The 24,574-nt window shown below is 43.2% G+C and overlaps 1 protein-coding gene across 2 annotated transcripts in view; it reads right to left on the reverse strand.

The window, feature by feature from the left end:
* prmt3.S (protein arginine methyltransferase 3 S homeolog) overlaps positions 1–22,245 on the reverse strand; it is a 46,952-nt gene extending 24,707 nt beyond the window's left edge. Inside the window, exons 1-10 of one of the 2 annotated variants that reach the window (XM_018259782.2) lie at positions 22,092–22,245; positions 20,500–20,626; positions 19,519–19,601; positions 18,907–18,956; positions 18,689–18,791; positions 16,649–16,796; positions 15,576–15,720; positions 11,030–11,095; positions 8,952–9,073; positions 7,125–7,224 (exon numbers count right to left, since the gene is read on the reverse strand). In XM_018259782.2, the coding sequence (XP_018115271.1) occupies positions 7,125–7,224; positions 8,952–9,073; positions 11,030–11,095; positions 15,576–15,720; positions 16,649–16,796; positions 18,689–18,791; positions 18,907–18,956; positions 19,519–19,601; positions 20,500–20,626; positions 22,092–22,227 (1,080 nt within the window). In that variant the 5' untranslated portion in view covers positions 22,228–22,245. 2 annotated transcript variants of the gene reach the window in all.
* Positions 22,246–24,574: the final 2,329 nt, after the last annotated feature.

The raw sequence follows: 24,574 nt of genomic DNA on the forward strand, positions 1-24,574 counted from the left end.
CAAATAAATTATAATTAAAAATGATTTAATAATATATTACTTTTTTTTTTTTTTACTCTGGTTACAGCACCCCTTTAACTAAACGGATTCTATGCAATTCTATGGGCCCCAGGAAGTCCATCTCCCCAGATAGTTTTTTAGGCCCCCACAAAATTTCAGTGGTGGTTGGAACAAACAGTGCAGTTGCTACATAGAATGTGCTAGAGACTTATGGAGACGCCTCCCCTCCGTTATTGGCGGAGACTTCGAGTTCACATCGATACAGAGAAAATGGATTTTGGGGCAGCTTCATGCAGAACTATATTGTATTGGAAATACATTATTCCAGGGAATGGTCACAAAGTAATCACTGTGCAGCAACATGGGGACTATCAATGTGTGAAAGTGCAGATGAGCAGCAGAGTTTAATAAAAAATTTCCTTGTCCGTGATTCAAACATAAAGGTTTTTTCAGCAATGTGGCATACTGACACTCATTGGTCATGGCTTCTTACTGGCTGAAATATTGGTGGGGGGGAGTGAACTGGTTAAACTGCCATCGGATTGGTTATGGCAGCAGAAGTGCTCTGAATCCCCTGGCTCACAAATGGTCACTGTTTCAGACTCAGAAAGGGAGCCTGCCCAGTTTGATAGATAGCTTCAGTCTACAGACTTGGGAGAATTTGTTTCTAAGAGTGGGTTAAACCGATGCTGCATTTCTCTCAGGCCTCACCCCAACCCGGAGTGTGGATTAAAGGTAAAGTCATCATCCATACCTCCCAACATTTTGGAAGTAAAAAGAGGGACAAAATGTTTTTTTCACACGCATCACAACAAAATGTTGTGACCACGCCCCTTTCTGTGACCACACCCCCTAATTACCATGTTCATTTTACAAAATTTGGCAAGTTATGGAAGTTTGAAAATATTTCTCCTTATCTAAACTGTTTTTTTGTGTCTCAAAATTGTTACAAAGTATCTTATTTGCACTTGTTAGCTGTTCTGGGCTCTCTGCCAAAAGCCAATTAAGTTAGAAACTTTGTTTCTTTTTCTGGCTGTTCAGTGCAGAGAAAATAGGGACATTTCAGTACAAATGAGGGACTGCGGGTTGAGCTGTCAAAAGAGGGACTGTCCCTCCAAAAAAGGGACAGTTGGGAGGTATGATCATCCATATTAATATTTATAATACCCAGGGTAGGTAATTGTTTTGTTTCAATCTGCACATTTCTGTTTATAGAGATGCATGGGAGCTGCCCAGGGTCAGACTGGGGGGCCCGGGACCGCCGTCCAGGGGAGGCCCCCATGCCGCACACATGCCCTTGTGCACTACGTTTTTTGGCCGAGATCCGGGGACCTCCAGGTTTTTTCCAGTTGTCCTGCTGGCCTAGTCCAACCCTGGAGCTGCCATATTGTATCCCACCCATTGGCTGCAGTGTCCCATCATAAAAAATGGCAGAATTAACAAGCCTTTAACAAGCAATTACCCCCCCCCCCCCTTGAATAACATGGCGGCACCAGGGCCTCACTCTGCACGAAACTGATAAAATTTTTATCGTTCTGCAAGTGCAGGAATGATTGGTAAAACCGTGCCAGCGCGGCGTCCCTTTCCGCTGAGCCACTTACTTTTGTGCCGAGGGTTTTATGTTTCACAGAAGGAAAGACATATTTCAAAATGCAATTTCCCAAATAAATGTTGCTCAGAAATTCAAGATAAAAGGAAAGAGAAGAACAAATCTGTTTTATGTGCAGGTTGTCCAGGAGTTGTTCCCGCACACAATGTTCCCTTTAATGGGAGAATCTGTTCTGGTTACAGGAATGCCGGGAGTTTTCTTTATTATTATAACAACAGTGATTTGTCCTCCTTATACCGCAGCTCAGCGATAAGAATGCGAAGCAGAGGAGATGAGAATCTGGGGGCTGCATATTCATTCAATCACAACTGCGGGGGGGGAAGTGAGGCGCTGGCCTCCTGGGATTGGGGGAGATCACAGGGACCTGCACTGCCAGTGATCACAGCAAAGGCCTGAATCCATTGATCTCTGTAAGAAGCAGTAGTAACCAGATCGCTGACTGCATCATGCTGCCATACTGCTTGTCTTGCCTGACAAATTATTCAAAGATTCATACAGAACCCCATATGTTTACCCTTTATTACTGAAAAGTATAAGGTACTGTCGGGTGGCTAACGACACGAGAGCCCATAGCAGTCGGGCAGCTGAGTAGGATAAATAAGTTCTCTCTCATAGAGTGTAAGGGAAACAATATAGCAGACACCAACCATTTCTATAAATATATATGAGGCACACAATAAGCTATGTATTTTATAATCAGGAGTCCAGTAGCCTAAGGCAGAGTCAAAGGGACATTCCCCCGGTTCAAAAGGCCATCAACCCACCAAATTTTTATATCAAAAGATATATGTCCCATGACTCATCTTCAGTAAAAAGAATTGTTTATTATTCACATTTTTTTTAAAAAGGATTATGATACATACTGACCCCACATGGCCCAACCTTACGCGTTTCGCACCCTCCGGCGCTTAGACAGTACAGTATAGCTTATTGTGTGAGACACCTATGACTAAGGAAATCAATATGGCACCTCCTACCCATATGTATAAATACAAATATACAGAGAAGGAATGTTCTGGGCAGACAATAAGCTATACCCCTCATACTGTAATGTCTAAGAATCAATATGGTACCTCCTACCCCTATGTATAAATACAAATATACAAAGAAGGAATGTTCTGTGCAAAAAGGTTTCACCGGGTTCAGTCAGAATACTGATGCTGTATATCAGGGACTCACTGCATAACTCTATTTTAGTTGAAAAGCTTCATTAGTTGGTATTTTGTTTTGCCTTCACTTTCTCTGCAAGTATGGAACAAACTAGATTGTCCTTTCTATGACCCTTTTAAAATGTGCCACCTAAATTGGGGATACTGCCCCAGACCAGTAGATGTGCCGTACCTGGCGCTGAAACAAGACAAGTTCTCTACTGAGTCCTTAAGTTAATGCTCAGCTCATAGAACTGCATTTCCAAATGCAATTTCACAGGCCAATGCCCTACCTGTGGGGGAGCCAACTGCTAAGTGAGTTACACCTGACATATTTCCCAGCATCCTCTGGGCCCTGACTATAGAGAAGCTTATTGTTCTCTTACCTGAATTAAAGGCGATTGCTGCCATGAAGATGTCAGCAGCATTCCTAAGTGGCCTATTTCACTGTCATTAAATGAAATGGAAAGGACGGCATTTAAAGGACAATTTGGGCCATTTCAACCCATGCAGGGTTTAATGCCCGATGCATACTGCGTTTTGCCACCTTTTAAACTGCCGACAGTTACCAGCTTCAAGCTCTGGGATCACCCCAAAAGTACTTTATGCGCTTGGGATGTGTCAGCTACTTTTGTCAAAAGTAAGAACTGTCAGAAAGGGGCAGGCACTGCAGTAAATAGAAGTGACCAATAACAATGCACCCAGTGAGAATGCAGAATAACTGGATATTGGGAAGTTGCTTACAATGACATTTTCCATCATTAGGATAAAATGTCATTTTTGGGTTTATATGCCCTTTCAGCACCTCAGAAACACAAAGGGTTCAAGGTGCAATTAATAAGGGGATACCGGGAGTTGTTTTCTTGGCATGCTGTTGGATGCCCAACTCTATCCCTAAATAAAGGAAACGTTGCTTTTCTCATGGGGCACAACGGTGTCTCCAGTGCGGTTCAATCCGAGGTTAAACCGATTATGAAAAAAACCTGCGCCATTAACAAGCTGTGAACACAAGAAAAGACAAAATTTGCCCATGAATCCACCAACGAAACATGGATCTGTCGCAAGTCTTGCCAACTGCTGTACGAATGATCAAAATGTTTCTATGGCAACCGTCACCATTTTTCGTATGGCAGAAATAATGGCGGCAATATCAGTTACATAAGCGGGATAAAATTGCTGGAATTCTGATTGAACTGTTATAGCCTTTTCTTTGCAATAGGAGCATTTGTATCACAATACACATGCCAGGATCAGTTACCCTTTATATTAAATGCTCATCTATATCAACCTTAATACTTAGTATAGGGAAGACTGTGGTACAGTGAATCTAATAAAATAACGTAACTATATCCATTATATGGAAGAATACAGGAAGGTGGCATAAAGAAATCTGCAGTGGCACCCAAAGAAAAAAAAAAAAAAAAAAAAAACTGCCCACCTGCAGCCCCGGGACTTGTGTACTATACAGAACTGTACTCACACATCTCTGCCCTTTCCCCTCAGCCTTGCTCTCCGAGCAGCAATAAAACAATCCAGCAGCACTGCAATCTGTGGGCAGACACGGTGCATTGCACATCATGGCTAGACCTGCAATAAAAGCCTCAGATGTGCTTTCAGTGAGAAATGAATAGAAGAACATGGCAGTTGCTGGTGGAGGCGGCAGTTACAAGGGCCCAGTTGCATCCCAATTGCAGGTACCTGTGGTTAGCAATACGGGAACATGAGCTTTAAAATACAGCACCTGGCAAAATATCCTGCACTTTCAGTTATGGGCAGTACATTTTGTCCAGTTATTAACCCCTATACAGAAGCTATAGAATATAGAACATATTGAACATTCCATTATTTTGAGCCCAGAACATTCCTTCTGTATATTTGTATTTATACATATGGGGGAGGTACAATATTGATTCCCTTAGACAGTACAGTATGAGCGTATAGCTTATTGTGTGCCAATAACATAGCTTCTCTGTATATTTGTATTGCATATGTATTCATACATAAGGGAGGAGGGAGGTGCCATGTTGATTCCCTCAGACAGTACAGTATGAGAGTATAGCTTATTGTGTTGTGTGCCCAGAACATGTATATTTGTATTTATACATATGAGAGGAGGTGCCATATTGATTCCCTTAGACAGTAAAGTAAGAGGGTATAGCTTGTGTGCCCAGAACATTCCTTCTCTGTATATTTGTATTTATACATGCGGGAGGAAGGAGGTGCCATATTGATTCCCTTAGACCAGGGGTCCCCAACCATTTTTACTCGTGAGCCACATTTAAATGTAAAAAAGAGTTAGAGAGCAACACAAGCATGAAAAAATGTATGGGGCTGTCAAATAAGGGCTGTGAGTGGCTGTTTGGTAGCCCCCTATATGGACTGGCAGCCTACAGGAGGCTCTTTTTGGCAGTACACCTGTTTATTTATACAACCAAAACTTGCCTCCAAACCAGGATTTCAAAAATAAGCACCTGATTTGATACCACTGGGAGCAACATCCAAGGGGTTGGAGAGCAACATGTTGCTCACGAGCTACTGGTTGGGGATCACTGCCTTAGACAGTACAGTATGAGGGTATAGCTTATTGTGTGCCCAGAACATTCCTTCTCTGTATATTTGTATTTATACATATGGTTAGGAGGTGCCATATTGATTCCCTTAGACCAGGGGTAGGCAACCAGCGGCTCCGGAGCCTCATGCGGCTCTTCATCCTGCTTGCTGTGGCTTGGTCTTGCGGCTTTACCTGTCACGTCGTCTATACAGCCCTCGCACTTGCTGGCGGCTTCTTGTATGTGGACTGCCGTAAGCTAACGGTTAGCTCAGAAAGCCGCTAGCAGGTGTGAGGGCTGTATAGACGTCCCAGGAGTGACAGGCAAGAAGTGGAAGAGGGGGCAAAATGGCTCTTTTGATAGTAAAGGTTGCTGACCCCTGCCTTAGACAGTACAGTATGAGGGTGTAGCTTATTGTGTGCCCAGAACATTCCTTCTCTGTATATTTGTATTTATACATATGGGAGAGAGGTGCCATATTGTTTCCCTTAGACCAGGAGTGCCCATACTTTACTAATGCAAGGTCTACTTTTAGTGATCTTGTCCCATTATGATCTACATCCATAAAAGTATTGCTAACATTCTGTTCCATGGAAAATATTATTTAAATACTGATTTATGGGAAAATGTATATTGCTATATTTAAAAAACAATATATTTCTTGGGTAACCTTAACATCTGAACATATCTAAATGAAAAGCATAAAATAGGAGGGTGTTTAGTCAAGCTGCTGGTTGACAGTGTCTTGAGATCTACTGATCTACTGCAGGGAGGTACCATATTGATTCCCTTAGATAGTACAGTATGAGGGTATAGCTTATTGTGTGCCCAGAACATTCCTTCTCTGCATATTTGTATTTAAACATATGGGAGGGAGGTGCCCTTAGATCAGGGGGTCCCTAACCTTTACCTGTGAGCTACCTTCAAATGTAAAAAGAATTGGGGAGCAACACAAGCATGAAAAAAGTATTAAATAAGCGATGTGATTGGGTATTTTTGGTAGTTCCTATGTGGACTGTGTGCCTACTGGAGGCTTTGTTTGGCAGTATACCTGGTTTTTATGCAATTAAAATTTTCCTTCAAATCAGGAATTCAATGATAAACACCTGCTTTGTGGCCACTGAGAGCAACATCTACGGGGTTGAGGAGCAACATGTTGCTCACGAGCCATTGGCTGGGGATGACTGCTTTAAATAGTACTGTATGAGGGCATAGCTTATTGTGTGCCCAGAACATTCCTTCTCTGTTCTGGAACTTTTTTTGCAAAGAGTAAAGAATGAGACCAGACTGGGCTCTCCTTGCTCAATGTGCGGAGGAGCCATAATGTGCTGTTACTGAATCCCATCAAGCGCCAGGCCCAATTCAGCTGAATAGCCACCATGAGGAAGCTCTCACAATGATCAGAGCCGTGGTCCAGTTAACATACGGGGGGGAAATTGGAATGTGCGCAGCCAGAGACTCGGAGCAATAGCAGCACTGACAGAAGGTAACAATACCCTATTCAGATATGCGGCCGATAACAAGATTAATGGCTCTGCGTCTCCGACTCAAACACTGAATTTCAAAGCAGACATTTAGGGGAAATAAAATCTGTCAGTTGCTGTGAAAAAAAAAATACATAATTCCACCGCTCAACTCCGTTGGGTTTGTAAAGTACTTGTTGGCTCATTCTCATTCCCCCCAGCGCACGGTGGGTCGCCAGCATGATCACAAAATACAGTAACATTCCCACATTGTTTAAAGGGAAAGTGCAACAATAGATATTAAGAATAAACAGGCAATCTCAGCTTCTAAAAACCATTGGATCAGGGCACTTACCATCCATTCTGAAATGATAATGTCTACCTTCTCCACTGGCAGATCGACATCTTCTATTCTTCCTTTAACCAATGATATTGTGTCTTCCAGCCCATTTAGCCTAATAGTAACAGAAAGATCAGAAATCTAAACTCCCAGCATCCCCTGCAAGCCAGCAATATCATGCTAAAAAATGATGTTCAGCAACAGGGCCACAAGTGAACAGTTACTGCATTTAAAGGAGAAATAAAGCCTAAAAATATATATGGCTAGAAAAGCTGTATGTTATTAACCAAACTTACTGTTCCGGCCCAAAGGTTCAGCAGCCCTAAAACAGTAATGATCCAGGCCTTCAAAGTTGCCCTCCCCATTTTGGATCTTGTTAGGCAACTGCGCATACTCAGTGGGTGGCTGCTGGGAAGCCAAGTTTAGGGGAGCGCTGAAAATCATGAAACCATTACATATTCGAAACTCAGGGTTAAATGCTGCTGGGATGGTGGGAGTAGTAGTTTAATAACAGCTGGAGAGTCTGAACTCCAAGATCACTGCCTTAAAGAGAAGCTCTTGTGATATAAACCCTTGCAATAAACTAGCAAAGGTTTTCCCTGCCAGCATTACCCAAGCTGTGCCAGGGAATTTCTTTTCTTCTACATAAGCCCCCCTTCAAAAGAGACAGCCATTGGCTGTCCCATTAAATATTTAGATTTCAGGCATTTATGTATTTTATTGAGGGGTCTGTATGTTGCACCTTGGTCAGAGCTCCACTGGCTAAATCAGGCGCAGGCCCCTTAAGGCAGCAGTGCTGTAAATGGAAAGGAGACTTTCTGGAGTTCTTAAATATACAATGTTCTTTATATTCATGACAGCAGTGACTGTAAATCTACCATTTTTGTGTCCGACCAACGCGTTTGTGTCAGACATCCTACATCCAATGTTTGCATAGATAAAAAAAAAAGCCAGCATTGGGTGAATAAACAAAATAATGGTAATTTTGAGGTTTAAATCTGCTTTTCGCATCCTTGTGGAGAGGATGATGAACAGTGCAGACAGAATAATTACTCATCCGCATGCGATGCATCTGCAATGGAAATCCCTTATCTCTCACTTCCCTCTGCTCTCTCGCGCTCTCTCTCCTCTACCCCCCATCTCCCTCCTCTGAAATCGACTGCACCCCGGGAATCTCATTAGGAGGGTAATTGAAAGGGGCTGTCCCATGTAACAGTGAGATGAAAGGGTGTTCAGGGTGAGAAGAGACACAAACTGGACTCCCCATTCATAAAAAGAACTGTGGGGTAATGAAACTCTATGGGGTATTTGGTTACAGAATCACTCGCTGTTCAAGGGGGAAAAAAATATTCCACAGTGTAAAATCAATATGCTGAGTTGCGGGAGTCAGAGACATCTTCCCTACTGTGCTGCATGGCATAATGTCAAGTGATCACTTGTGATGTATGTGCTACTGTGAACTACAAAATCATCAGCAGAGAGTGAAACACACCTACTTACTCCCAGTTGCTCCAAACCCTAAGTGTTAGCAAAAGCAACGCTATGTAATGCAGTCAAACGCCAAGATCATTTGCTGCTGATCTATCCCTTTTAGATTGAATTTTTGTGCAATTTGGAATTGCAGTGAATATTTATTTTCTCAGGACCCATTTACCCTAGCAACCAGACAGCGGTGTGAATGGCAGATGGGAAGATGCTTTGTAATTCCATCAAACCCCCAACCAGATGGAATTGTACATTTCAGGTTAACAGAAAGGCGGATAATTGAAAAACCAAAAAGAGCAACTGCAAATTTTTCTAATCATCTATCGACATTGAAATGGTATTGAGAATTGCACTTACCGGACAATGTCCATGGCCTGATAGATAATGTCTGATTGATCCACCCCAATCACTCTCTTAGCTCCTGCCTTGGCTGCAAACATGGAGAGGATTCCAGTCCCACAGCCCACGTCCAGCACCGTCTGCAACACATTAACCGGAGGAAGCTCATAAGAATAAAACATTTCTTCTCTCTATATTTGTATTTATACATTTGGGTAGGAGGTTGATTCCCTTTGTGATCAACATGTTGCTCTCCAAACCAATGGATGTTGCTCCCAGTGGCCTTAAAGCAGGTGCTTATTTGTGAATTCCAGGCTTGGAAACAGACAGAGTCTCAATGTAGGTTAACAATCCACATAGGGGCTACCAAATGGCCAATCACAGAACTTATATGGCACCCCAAGAACATTTTTCATGCTAGTGTTGCTCCCCAACTCCTTTTACTTCTGAATGTTACTCACAAGTTCTAAAGGGTGGGGATCCCTGCCTTAGACAGTACAGGATGATGGTATAGATTGTGTGCCCAGAAAATTCCTTCTCTATATATTTGTATTTATACATATTGGAGGAGGGAGGTGCCATATTGATTCCCTTAGACAATACAGTATGAGGGTATAGTTATAGCTTATTGTGTGCCCAGTTTATGAGGGTATACCGGTAGGTATAGCTTATTGCGTGCCCAGAACATTCCTTCTCTGTATATCTACCTATGTAATGATGTGTTGAGCACATGATTTCCAGTGCGGAGTACACAAAGCTGCATCTGCAGCAATTGTACTTGATGCATCAAAACATCAGTGAGACTTGCATTGCCTATAACCTGTATTAGTTTAATGAGAGCTAAATTCTGATTTCCCTTTAATAGGCTCTGCCGTCTCTCCCTGGGGTAGAATGGAACCTACACGGCAATCATGAGCCAAGGGAACCAGTTAACAAAAGGGCAAAGGGTCTCAATTTTGGGTGACACTTTATGATTCCCTCCAATTGCATCAGGGTGCAGGGAGTATGTACAGCTGGGAGTACTTTGCCGCTGTAATTGAGGATTTCTCTTGTGCTTTGGATTCAGGATTTAAACACTAAAATACAATAAAGGGGTGAAGCAGAGTGTTCTCCTTTCTACTCCTACAGCCAATAACCTGTCACTCTTGCAGCCAATCACCGGTTACTCCCGCAGTCAATCACCTGTCACTCCCGAAGCCAATCACCTGCACTTATCATCACTGACAGAATGTTAGAAAATTGCTTTGCTGAAATATTCTTGTTTATTTTTTATTAAATTGCAGCAACTGATAAGCAACAAGACAGGCAATCAGCATCTCTCAGAGAATTGGAATGTAGACCTGGATTCTGTTTAACTGTAAAAGAACGGTGTTACTATACAGCTATATTTTTACATACACACACACATATACATATATCTATATACATATATCTATATATATATATATATCTATATATATCTATCTTTATATCTTTATATCTTTATATCTATATCTCTCTCTCTCTCTCTATATAATGTCAGGATATTCTATCATGGCATATGCTTTCTGGGTCGCTGACCCTAGCAACCAGAAAACAAAGTAACTGTAACTTCTACTACTTATCTTTTACTTCAATTTCAAAAGCTGGTTACTGTGACGATAAACCCCTAGCAACAAGATAAATGTAAGTAATAAAATACATGTATGTCAATTAATAAAAAACCCTATGTCCCTGGTTGATATGCATTCCTATAACTGATATACAGTGCTTCAAAGAAATCCCGTTTTATTTTACAAAATCCTTGTTGTTGCTGCTCTTTGGCAATGCAAGGGTTCTGCTATAAAAAAAAAAACACATTGTGTTCTGAAATAAAAGGGATTTATGTTGGTACTGTCATATCAGTAAATGAAGTGGAGATTACTCGCACACAACAATGGCAGCAGTGAGGAACAGCCCGTTATCAGCGCCCGGCACACTCGCAGCACTGAACGGTCTCGAGCACATTAAATCAAGAGCTGTCAGACTGCTGCTGTGAGACGCTCCATGACCCCACGCTCTAACATCACCACTTCCCTCTGCGCAAACAAACTGTCCTAGCAGTGCCAGCATCTTACCTTGTCCTTGAATATGTGAGGGTTCTGGTATATAAAATCCCTGTAGCTCTCAGTACGGACCGTGTCCTAAAAACAAAAACAGAATTCAGGGAAGGAATACCTGGCAACAGGAGTGAGAAGGGTTAACACGAAGGCAGAGAATACCAGTAATGCAGCCAGGATTTACAACGGATGTTATAATTATCCCTTTCATAGTCAGAACCAGCAGTGCAGAGAAAATAAATAGCCAGACATTGCTAAGAAAATGTGTAATTAACTTGCTTAGAATCACATTTTCTCTCCTTGGGCAATTTGGGTCAAGTTCCTTGAAGCAAGGATGGTTGCTAGGGTAATTTGGACCCTAGCAACCAGATGGCTGAAACTGTAAACTGGAGAGCTGCTGAATAAATAACTCAAACACCACAAGTAATAAAAAATGAAAACAAATTGTAAATTGTCAAAGAATATACTTCTCTACATCATACTAGTAGTTATTTTAAAGGGGAACAACCCCTTAAAAATCATGGTTGAAGCCAGTGGTGGGAATCCTAGTGCCTTGTATGGGAAGAGCCCCAACTGCCCCAGAAGCCACCAGCTGTCCCAACTGGCACTTTAAAGTAGTTTACAGTATGACAGTCAATGGAGGCCCCTTGTGCCTTTAGCCTCAGCTTGTAGGGTGCACAGAAAAATCGTGAAGAAGCATTTTTTTACCCTTGCAGTAAATGAAACTGGCTTCAGGGATCATTTTCATTCTGACTGGCGATTTGGGGGATGTACACACTGGGGGGGTTCTAAAGAAAGTCACCCACTGAATACAATCGCGAGGCCATTAATGATAACCTCAATAAGGAACACATTGAACGTGGAGGACCGAAATGAGAATTTATATGCAGCCGCGCGATAGAATTTGATTGGCTCCCTGGTGGCTCGGCACACACACGCTGCACTTTTCCTATAGAGTCTCTGAATCCACCCCAACTGTGGTTTTGTAGGTGTCAGACACCCAATTCCAATTCTCTTCTCCCCCACACCAAGTGATCCCGAGAGGTAATTAAAGCAAATATAATGCAAATTGACTTTGTTATCTCAGGCATGAAGCACTGCCATGGTGATCCATTAAACTGACAGGCCACAGAATTAACTCCTTCCCACCCAAACCCATTTTTACCCCTGCAAAACCAGAGTCTTTGTGTAAATATGAGAAGGCAGCTGCTCTGGGCACTAAGCTAAAGTTTATACATGCAAATGGTTCATTATTTGTAGCACACAGTCAAACACAGAGGCACCAGCTATAAATGCCAAATGCACCAGCTTGTGGCTGGTGGGCCCCCAGTGTTATACTAATATGGGCCTGACCTTCAATTAGGAACAGAACGATCTGAAGTGGCTGCAGCCGTCAGAGATTCCATATTCCAGCCATGGGCAGGGCAGTAAAATTGTCAGAACTGCTGAGTTCAGTAAACGTCAAGGGTTTCCTTATTGGAGCAGAGCAGTTAGCTCGAAATGATTAGGCTCCTGTCACCATGTGGCCTTACCCTGTGATCGTGCACTTCTGCCCCTCTTCCTGTAGCACCCTTTGATTTGCCATCATTTCCCTTTCACCTGGGATGGGGGGTAGCACCTTTGCTCTGTGGCCCCATCTAGTGTGAAAGCCAAGCAATTAAAAAAAAGAGAGGAATGGGTGCACGGGAGAGTCATCCTGCCCGAATTATATCTCAGCAAAGCCTGATCTTTAGTGGCCTTTACCCAGTTATCCAATGAGTGATCCATGAGGACAGAGCCCCAGCTGGAACAGAACCAGCTTCCCAAGGCAGCAATTTCAACTCTGGGACAGACATACAAAGACGGCTCAGAGCAGTTAAACAAGTGGACAGAGGGAGTAGACAAATATGGATGTTGTAGGAGCCATGGACCTGATTAGTGCATGGTATGGGACCTGCAATCCAGAATGCTTGGGACTTGAGGGTTTCTGGATAACAGATCTTTCCGTAATTTGGATCTTCATACTTAAGTCTACTAGAAAATCATGTAAACATTAAATAAACTGATTTTGCTTCCAACAAGGATTAATTATATCTTAGTTGGTATCAAGTACAAGCTTCTATTTTATTATTACACAGACATTTGGATTATTTGATTACAATGGAGTCTATGGGAGATGGCCTTTCCATAATTTGGAGCTTTCTGGATAATGGATTTCCGGATAACCAATTCCATACCTGTATTTGAAATGTCAAGGCCTATTTTGAATCTCAGTTTGGACCATGTTCTACTGAAGGGCTCAGGCCTGGGCTGATCTGTAGAGTCTGACATTCCTCTGTACCATCAACTTTAAGTGCAATGCAGGGGTATAACTACAAAGGAAACAGACCCTGCGGTTGCAGGTGGGCCAAGGAAGTATAAGGGGCCCATGAGGCCCTAATTCATATATAATTTCTATACATATTGGTAAAACAGGTCAACGTCTAGGCTTTTTTTTTGGGGGGGGGGGGCTGAAAAATAATTTGCTGTGAGGCCCAGTAATATCTAGTTAAGCCACTGGGTCAGCGACCCCTTCCAACTGAAAGCTGGAAAGATTCAGAAGAAAACTAAAAAAAAATTAAAACCAATTGAAAGGTTGCTTAGAACAGGCCATTCCTGACAATTCCATGCTTCCTATTTTATGAAACAGTATGGGGGGGCCTTTCCTGTTTCAGCATAATTATTCTCCCACGCACAAAGAAAAGTCCTACAGAATAAGACGAAAAGAACCTGACTTTAAAGAGGTCTGACCTCAACCCAACTGAACTCCCTGTGGCATGAACGGACACCCCGACTGTGAGCCTGATCCCCAACATCAGTGCCCAACCTCACTAATGCTCTTGTGGCTGAATGGAAGCAACTCCCAGCAACAATGTTCCAACATCTAGTGGAAACTTTCCCAGAAGCACCGGGGCAGTTATAGCAGCAAAGGGAGGGGCAACTTAATATGAAAAGCCTTGGATTGGAACCAAGTTGGATGGATGTAGGCCAATAACTATTACTTTTATAGCATGAGCAGCACAAAGACACAGCGCTTATCGGATCTCAGAAATAGACTGCTGCTAAATCAAATTCCCCAAATTTTTGCCTAATGTAAAGCCTTAAAGGAGAAGCAACCCCTAAAGTTAAAAAACCCCTTCCCCCTACCCTACATAGACCCCCTCCCTCCTCCCCCCAGCCTAAGTGATACCCCGGGCAAATGCCCCTAACTTTTTACTTACCCCTCAGTGCAGATTCAGGCATTCGTGTTCACGGACACCATCTTCTTCTCTTCGGTAATCTTTGGAATGAGACCAGCATAGCGGCACATGCACAGTAGGAGCAGTTTTCTGTCTTGCGAGAACTGCGCATGTGCCGAAACTCACAAAAATTCCCAAAGCGCCGGTCTCATTCCGTAGATTAACGAAGCAGCTAAAGATGGCGTCCGTGTAGTCAGATGCCTGAATCTGCACCGAGGGGTAAGTAAAAAGTTAGGGGCATTTGCCCGGGGTAACACTTAGGCTGGGGGGGGAGGAGGGAGGGGGTCTATGTAGGGTAGGGTTTTTTTAACTTTTGGGTCTGCTTCTCCTTTAAGCTGTTGTCTGAGCATGCTGGGATATGTAGTTCCCAACGGCTGCAGTGGTGCTATGCATTAAGTCGCTCTGTGGCACACAAAACGTTAACATTTTCTTATCATTCTTTTTCTTTTCCTTCAATCCAAAAAACTTTGCTGGAAGGTTCTACGGGCAGCGCAGGAGCGAATCTAATGGGAAAGGGCACAGCTCAAGGTTCTCCTGATTTATGTGGAATGATCGCTTATTCCTATTCTCTGCCTCATGAATTTCACTTATTTATTGGCCTCTCCAAGGGAAACAAAGGGACTAGAAATTCTACAGAATCGTTTGCTCTACAGAAAAAACGCAGAACACCATTTATTCTGTAAAGATTTATATGGTGGCTGTATTCCTTAGCACAGACACTGTCCTCAAGCAGTGCCCTTGCCATCGGCAACAGACAGGTGCTGTGTCTACTCTTGCCATGAAGACAGTGTGTGCAATATAACAACTGGATTAGAGGTTAACTATGCACAGTCTATGGCTGAAGCTTATAAATGAAAATGCCCAAAAAACCATCCATCCTGTTTCAAATTTAAACTGTTTTCTGTTTGCTAGGATGCCATCATGCCGAGCAACTAGACAGCAGAAACCTGTAAAGGACAATAAGCACTTAAATCTATTATGACAGCCATTCTGATGACCGGTTGCTAGGATCAGCCACCATAGCAACCAAAGAAAATTATCATTTTCAGTCTGAAACTAAAAGGCAAAGTATTGACATTGTGACATTGAATGAACTACAACTCCCAGCAACCTTCGAAGGATTGTGGGTTGTAGTTCACTATCTGCAGGGCTAAATGGTAATAGAACCCCTACATCACACTAAAAGTTGATTTCCAAATGTACATCTTGCATGCTTGTGAATATTACGACATAAAAACAAAAGGATTTATGTGTTGGTACATTTCGCCTTTAATCGCAGGGCCCCCATATCCTTGATTTTGCCTAACCTTTAACATATCTTCGTGTATCCCAAAGTGCCCATAGGAGCTGAAGTACACACCATCCTCATCCTCTTCCAGGTCAGCGATGGCCCCTGCGGAAGACGAGCTGTGTCTGACATCTGCGTTCATCACAAAATCCTGCGCAAGTTGTCTGTAATCAATTGCAAACATACCCCTGAGACAGGCGCACCGAACCGTGGAAATGAAATAAGAGGTGGGGAGAAAGGGGGGCAACAAACAGATGCACAGATGCAGTGTAGGAGAAGTGCTAGAGTGAAAGTCTCCCTCTGCTGGCCAGGGAAGGGATCTGCATTCATAAATGGAAATGTCTCTGTGTTACAATGTATCACTATGTCAGCAGCTAAACACAAAATATCCAATCAGATCATTCATTCTCCTCTGAGGAAACAATTGCACAGAGATGTAACCTAAAAAGAAACCTAAGGACAGATTAGAACAATCTGACTAAAGGCAAGATATCAATCGGGATTTTGTTTGCTATCCAGGACCGTATCGGCTAGTTGATGCGGTCCTGCGACCCGTCTGTGCCCATTCGCAGCATGTTAATCCAATCCTTTGGCCCCAGGGCCGAACGTTCGGATTTACCCAAAATCGATCAGACGTTAGTTGGCATATTGGGTTAAGATCCACTTGTTTGGCGACCTCGTTGGTTCTAATAGTGTATGGCCAACATAATTTACAGAATGAGGGGCAGGGGGGTCTGTAACTCAAGCAGTGGGTAGGACTAGAATATGCATGGCAGCAAATATACAGAGAAGGAATGTTCTGGGCACACAATAAGGGAATGTCTAAGGGACTCAATATGGCACCTCCTACCCATATGTATAAATACAAATACACAATATATATTTTGTCTTGAAAAGACAAAAATGTGCATTTTAACAAAAAAATCATACTGGTGTCTGCACTGACAGGTGAACGCTAAACGTAAAAGATAAGTGTGTTACAGGAACCCTAGTGCTGGATGAACTTCAAATAACTCCACTGGTTATTAGAATAGAAGATATTCCAATAAACACATTTGTTCCCCAGCTGTCCACAGTGAGTAGAAAAATAACCTCATTTTGTGAAGATCTTCCAGGGCCAGGGATAAATTAGTCTCTGCAGCCTGAGCTCGGCTCTCTGCCAGCCGACAGCGCTCAAACAGAAACGGTGCCTCCGAACTCGCCGCTACACACGCATAATCTTCTTCTAGGTCCTCTACATCTACAGCAAAACAAAACCGCAAATATAGTTACCCACGAGTGAAAAACTGTGAATGGCAAATAGGTGAAAAGGTAAAATGGTGAAAAGTCTTGCTATTCCCTTTTACTCTGTGATATTCAAAGATAATTTGCAGTTGCACTTTATTTATTTTTATTCTTCTTTTAAATAGTAAAATTTTTTGTTCTGCAGCTCTTCAGTTTAGATTAATGGCTATGTGGTTGCTTGAATGTCACTTTCCCTAGCAACCAGATTATTGTTTCAATGTCTGGGAGGAAGATCAATGAACAGGAGAGGAAAGCAATGGAAATAAATGTGATAAAATATTAGAAAATGTAAAGTTTGGTGATACCTTTTATAGGCTAACTGAATAAGTAAAAACTGCAAGCTTCCAGAGAACCCAGGCCCCTTCGTCAGGCAAAAAATGTATTTTGCCTGATGAAGGGGCCTGGTTGCTCCAAAAGCTTGCAATTTTTACTTATTCAGTTAGCCAATAAAAGGCAGGGCCCGATGGCTTCTATATGTTAAGGGGGGCCCGGCCGTGCTGCGCTTCCTGGATTAGCCAGGCCCCCTTGAACTGCCGAAGAAGGAGCCGGGTTGCGCCGAAGAAGGAGCTGGGAAGGCGCCAAAGAAGAAGTCAGGAGGGCAACAAGTTGTGCCAACTTGCGGCCCTGGCCGCTGATGTTTTTTTTACCTTGTAACAGTTTTTTTTTACTTTGTACCAGTTTTTTTTTACTTGTACCTGTACCAGTTGTAGGGGGGCCACATCACCACCACCAATGTTTTGGTTTTTTTTTACTTGTAGGGGGGCCCAGAAAATTTTGTTGTACAGGCCCTGCAAATTCTGATGTTGGCCCTGATAATAGATATCACCAAACTTTATATTTTCTGCATTTTTTCAATGGCTAACATGGTACAACATCTTAAAACTATAAAATATTAGGGCATTAATCTGCTTTCTGGTTGCCGGGGTCAATGACCCAAACAAACAAGTAGCATATTCAATTTCAGGCTTGAATGGTAAAAAAAAAATCAGACCAACTGCAAATCATCATTGTTAACAATAGCACAAGTTACATTTAAGGTGACAGGGCTGTAGTTTGGATTGAAAAGTACTTAAAACATCAGGCAAAATCACATATATTATTCTTGATGGGGTCCCAGGATAGAGAGGACCTTCTATGGCAGCAATGGGTTTCTCCAACAAGGCCAGCACACACTGCACTCAATGAGAAAATTACACGAGCACTCATTGGATCGTCTCTTCCCTGTCACTATCACGGCAATTACTACACAAGGGGACGTTAAAGCAATGGGATATTTAATTGGAACCGGCGTCAGGGTAATGGGATCCTCAAGTGAATGAATTGCGGGGCCAGAAAAGATTTCACGCCGGTTTCACAAAGTAATTATTTGCCTCTCGTAGAAGAAGGGAGTGAATAAATGTGCAAAAATCTCCCCCACTGCTGGCCGTGACCATCTTCCCTGTGTCTCCTAGCTACCAGAATATTTAATGGGGAAGTTTATATTAATATTCTGTTTTACATTTTTACTCTCTCTCTCTAGAATTAAAAAGGCTCAAAACAACAGTTAGGTGGTGCTATAGAGAGGGGCAAGGCAGTGAAAGAGCCTCCTCCTTGACAGAGTATTTTAAATGAAGTCCAACAGAAGACTGCAAACACAAGTCATCCCAAAAGATCCTTCACATGAAGAACAAACTCCTTGTGGGCAGGCTATCACTGAAAAGGCCCTCTCCCACAGACCGCAAGGTCCTCATATGAAGAAAACCCTCCCTCACAGACTGCCCCAACAAAACCCTTCCCACTCAGACATACCCAAAAAAGGACCTCCCCTGCAAACTATCACAGCACAGACCACAATACAGAACCACTTACCAAATTGAAGAAGAGGATCGTCCTTTACAAACGGCATCAAATACTTATCTTCGTCCCAAGGCAGTGGCGCACTTATATCACTCAGAGACTCAGCAGCGACCCCCTGCAAGAAAGGAAAAAGTGACTGTCACTGCATGGAATAAAAGCAAGCTGATCCCTCCCACAAGGAACAGCATGACAACGCAATGAATGCTGGTAGATCTGGCACAGGTACCTACCTTAGCTCTGACAAAGTTAATGAACTTTATGTATCCGTAAAAGTCGAGGCCTTTAAAGAGAAAAAGAAAATCATTTAAACACTTGGTTAGTGACATCATGGAGAGCAGACCCTGACCCATAACTTTACCTCTAGGGATTCCACACCCTCCTGAGGATGCTGGGAGTTGCAGCAAGCAACAAAAAAAGAAGATCAATAGTTTTCCAATGAATTGTTGTTATACAGCACTAACTGGAAACTGTTTTTCCCTGAACACCCCTCTTCCATCTTCCCGTGCAAACAGGGTAATTTATTTAAATGGAAGTTCTGTATAAACAAACCCCTTCCCTTCTTTAAGATGTGGCTTTTGTTAGGCTTTGAGAGAAAGAGCAGCTCTTTATACAAAGTCTTTATTTGTAGATTGGTAGGTTTTTTTACTACCTACTCCCCTGCAAAGAGTGACTTGGGAGAACAAGGAAGTGCTACATACCTGGTTTCATTTCCTTATTTAATACAAGAAATAACAAGAACCATAGTTATTTCTTAATGAAAATAAATAGCTTGTCCAAAGATGAACGGGATGATACTGATGCGTTCTATTATTTTTCCAAGCTATTCTGGAATTGCCACTCACCATGTTTCCTTACCACAAAGCCGATATTAAACCGATGATGAGATTTACAGTGAGAAAATGTTTCTTCGGCAGAATGAAAGAGTCTGGAACAAACAAGTAAATATCTCATTACAATCTATATCCAAGTGCAGACTGTGTACTGCTGAGTGCATGCTCCAATCTGTGCTGATGCCATGCTGCTGTGTCCATTATCATATAAACACCCCAAATCAATGATTTGGGGTTTTCGCCTATCCCATCAAAAGTTCATATTTTATACATTTATATATTTCCAAAGGTACTTGGTGTTGATTGCTCTGCCTCTTCTCCGCCTTCTTATATCACTTCTGCCTTTCTTATCCCTCCCCTGCCTTAATCAGGCACAGGCATAAAAGGGTGACACAGAACTATAAACCCAGTGAGAATGAGGAATGAATGTATATTGGGAAGTTGTATCAGGAGTCAGAGGCAGCAGTGCAGAGAAAGGGACAGACACAATGACAATTACACAGAACTAAAAACCCACTGAGAATAAGGAACGAATGGATTTTGGGAAGTACAGAATTATATTTTCTTTCATTGGGCCAAGACTGTTTTGGGTTACAAAGAATAAAACATATAAGAGAGACCAATAACATAACAAGCCCTCCTGGGGTCAGTGTGCAGTGGGGGTGCAGGCTGTGCAGCTGGGCCCCTGACTCCACTCTGGATGCATTTTTAACGTCTGCACCAGTGTCCGGCGGGCACCTAGGGGGTGAGGGCCTGGGTGCAACCCACTCACCTCCAGTAGTTCCGCCACTGAGGAGACCATTTCCTCAAAGTCTGTTTATTCAACCCAATTATGTGCACCCTGCTCTGAGCCCATGGTTTTCCTTTATCATTTGTTCTTTAATTTAACAAAGTTGTTTTAATGAAAGCACAAGGAGGAAGATATCTGCAATGTTTGGTTTCCATTAATGTGGGGGTGCAGTTCCCATCCCTAATAGCCCCATGACTGATTACCTTTCACAAAACAGACAGTGAACATGGGCTTCAGTGTTCCCCTCCTCATCCTCCCAGGCTGCATCATCCCCCATCCCATCATCATCAGACAGGTCAGGAAAATCATCAAATGCTTCGTCCTCCAAATCTGATTGTGAGACAAACAAAATACTACTAAGTGATAAAAGACGTGAAAATTGTTGCATTTCCCTTCATGCGTGCCAGGCCATTATGTGGTCCCTAACAGACTGCTAATCAGGTGTCTTCTGCTACACTGTTTCAGAAGTAACAGCCTACAGTGCAGAATATAGATATAGGCAGGCAAATGCTGCTTTCATTTACGTCTCACAAAAGCAGGTAGAACCGGCGCACACCCTTATGCATCCTCACATATGCTCTAGAACAGGATCGGTACACCAGCATTCAAGTTGCAGGATACAACCTGGTTGTTTATTGTGTGGAATGCAATGTTTCGGGGACCAACTGGTGTGTTTGCTTAAAGCCACAGTAACAGCAAAAAATGTAAATTGTATTAAAGTAATTCAATTATAATTTTCACTGCACTGGTAAAATCAGTGTATTTGCTTCAGAAACTCTACTATAGTTTATATAAACAAGCAGTTGTGTAGCCATGGGGGCAGCCATTCAAGCACAGGATACACAGTAGATAAAAGATAAGTTCTCAAGAATCCCATTGTATAATACAGAGCTTATCTGCTGTGTATCCTGTGCCTTTTCTCCTTTTTCAGCTTTGAATGGCTGCCCCAATGGCTACACAGCAGCCTGTTTATATAAACTATAGTAGTACTTATCTGTTATCTACTGTGTATCCTGTGCTTGAATGACTGCCCCCCTCCCCCCGTGGCTACACAGCAGCTTGTTTATATAAACTATAGTAGAGTTTCTGAAGCAAACACACCAATTTTACCGTTCAAATGTTAATTTCCAAATATTTGTCCAGAGGCAAACTTTCAGTTTACACAGGGCAGGGTATAGGGTATTCTTTTCATTTTATTTTCTATGGACGTGGAGATCAATACACTGGCATGGATTTCTCTGAATGGGACTCTGACTTATCTGCACCAGTTTCTTTAACCCAAGAGATATAGTTTTCAGTAACCCTTCATGTTTATTATCAAGGCAGCACCCTCTGATGACGCATTTCCCAGCCCTCCTGCTGCGGCTCAGTTATACAAAACACTAAGAGTAGAAGCCATTCAGCAGCACTGGGAGGGCAGTGAGCTGGGCCCCTGGGTGAAGACAGTAGCATGTTGGCACCACGCCAGTATAAGTAACCCAGTAGCTGCAGTTTCATTATCCCACTAGTCTACTTATTGTGACTACAACTCCCTGCACGCATTTTGCTATTGCCAATGCTAAAACACCAACTCCCAGACAGCAGAGTTATACTCCGACCATCTGCTGCATTAATTCCCTGCCAAGGAGGCACTGGAGGGCCACACAGACACCAACCCTATCCCCTGCTGTGCCACCTGCGCATCCCATAGCCTTGCTGTCCAGCCGACCAAATCCGTAACTAACACCAATTCCACTATACCCCGCGCCCGTCAGGCTGAGCCGCTCCAGCGCTTATAACCTGCTCCCCTACTCACGTGCGTCCCTGAGCTGCGCCATCTTTTTCTTTCCGGGTAATTGTAACCCCGCCCCGAGAACATCCGAGGCCCTGTCAATCCGCAAGATGAAAACTCCGCCCTCCGCAACCGGAAAAACGCTGTTGGCGGTCACCATAGTAACCCAAATCAGTTTCCTGGGAGGAGAAATAGAACTACTTCTGAATGCTATTAAGGGGGAAAGAGTTTTAAGAATTCATTGGATTCAGAAAGATGCTGGGTCTGGGGAGGCTCTATAGCTGCCCCGTCATAACTGCACGCCCAAGCCTTATTATTATTGTGCTAGTATCAATCAAGTATACAGACTGCCGCACAGAGCAACCAAAACAAGCAGAGAGGGTCTGAGCCATACGAGCTAGTTACTATCTTAATATTATATGTTGTGAAATCAAGCATTAAATGGTGGATTTCTCATCCTCAGATAGAGAAGCCTTCAGTTCATTTTGATCTTGTAGGTGCTAAATAAGTCCACTGTTTCCAAGGTGGTGGACCCTGCAGGGTCCAATAAAAAACAAATACATTCCATCCTTGCTCTGCACCAGGCCTTGCAATTGCAGGCCCCATCCCTCACTAGGACATTTGCATCTTTTGGGGCCCCCCTCCATTGAAGGGACCCCTTCTGCTGCGAGGCCCCGTCCCCTACTGGAACATTTGCATCTCTTGGAGCCCCCTCTGCTGTAGGGCCCTTCTCAGCTGTAAGGCCCAGTCCCCCTGGGGCTGTAGGCTCCCTTCGCTGTAAGGTCATGTCCCCTACTGGGACATTTGTATCTTTTGGGGCCAGGGGTGCTTCGCCAATGAGACGAGTTGAGGCAGCAGCGCCCCACTAGGTACCAGGGGCAGCAAAGATGCTGCTCCTCATACTTTAAGAGCGAATTTCTGGGGGAGGGGGGGCAGCAGCAACTGCTGCTGCCTCAGGTGGCGGAGGGGCCAGGATCGCCCCTGTTTGGGGCCCCCCTCCACTGTATGGCTTTTTGCTGTGAGGCCCCGTCCCCCACTGGGACATTTGCATATCCTGGGACCCCCTCCACTGTAGGGCCCTCCCATAGGCAGCCCTGCACTGTGTTCACAGACCCCCAAACAAAATCCAAGATTTCTGTCACTGCCAGACTTACCAGGAAAAATGATAAACTAAAGAAGCAACTAAAACAAATATGGCGCATTCTAAACATAAAAGTGACAGTGGCACATCCCCAGGGGCGTAACTATAGAGGAAGCAGACCCTGCAGCTGCAGGGGGCCCAGGAGGTATAGGGGCCCCATGAGGCCCAAATTTATATACAGTTTCAATAAATATTGGTAAAACAAGTCAACCTCTAAACATTTTGGGGGCCTGAAAAATAATTTTCTGTGGGGCCAAGTAATATGTAGTTACTCCACTGCACATCCCACATGTGATCATTGGATTTCATGTTCCAAAACATATTTCACTCGCGCAGATACACAAATCAGCAGTCAGGCACCGTATCCTTTATTAGCATTGTTTGTTTTTTTATAAAAGGCATGCATTACTTTTTTTTCTACAGAAATTAAAAGTTCAGAACTTTCTAAAATACAGACATTGAATATCTTTAGATCCATGTGCAGCAGACTTAGGTTCCTTTTCTTTTATTTGTCTCAAGCTATTTGAAATGAAGTTCCCTTTATGAATTAGCTGCTTGTGATCCAATATGATGCTGTTGCTGACTAAATTGTCCAGGGGCTACAGGCTGACAAAGGATGCTGGAATTTGTAGTTTAAAACAGCAATGAAAGGGGCACACACAAGATACCTGTGGCCCAAGCCATGGCCCCTAACTGAATCTTTGCATGCAGATTACAACAGAACAGGAGGGCTATGGAAAAAGATAGATAGGTATGGTCTGACAGCTTGAGAACAGTGGAGTCTTATGCAAGACTGAAACTGTCAGCTGAAGCTAGACCAGGGAATTACATATAGTCTGCTATGGGCAGGGCCGGAACTAGGGGTAGGCAGAAGAGGCACCTGCCCAGGGCACAACGATAGGGGGGAGCTGGGCAGGTACCTGTTAAATGGTCTTCTGCCCACCCCTAGTTTGTGTTCGCTCTTCCCTCCCCTGTTCTGCTCTCCCCTTCCATCCACCCCTCACCCCTGTGTCACTGCAGCACCCACATGGCATCATGGAGTCTATGGGAGATGGTCTTTCTATAATTCTGAGCTCTCTGGATAATGGGTTTCTGGATTGTCTCTAATGTAGGTTCCCTATGGCAACATGCTGCCATTTATATCGATATGCATCTACAGGAAATACTGCCAACATTAAAACCATGCTTAATTGATACAACTGAGTTTTTAACGAGACTCAATCAAGTAACTTTACCATCTGGAGATTTTCTCTTGTGCTCACTTCATGTTAAAGACCTTTTTACCTCAATACCCCATAACGAGGGTATTGAGTGTATACATAATTATTTATCAACATCGAATTTACCTATGCATACAGTTACGTTC

This window comes from Xenopus laevis, chromosome 4S (assembly GCF_017654675.1).
Source record: "Xenopus laevis strain J_2021 chromosome 4S, Xenopus_laevis_v10.1, whole genome shotgun sequence".
In the NCBI taxonomy this organism is placed as follows: domain Eukaryota; kingdom Metazoa; phylum Chordata; class Amphibia; order Anura; family Pipidae; genus Xenopus; species Xenopus laevis.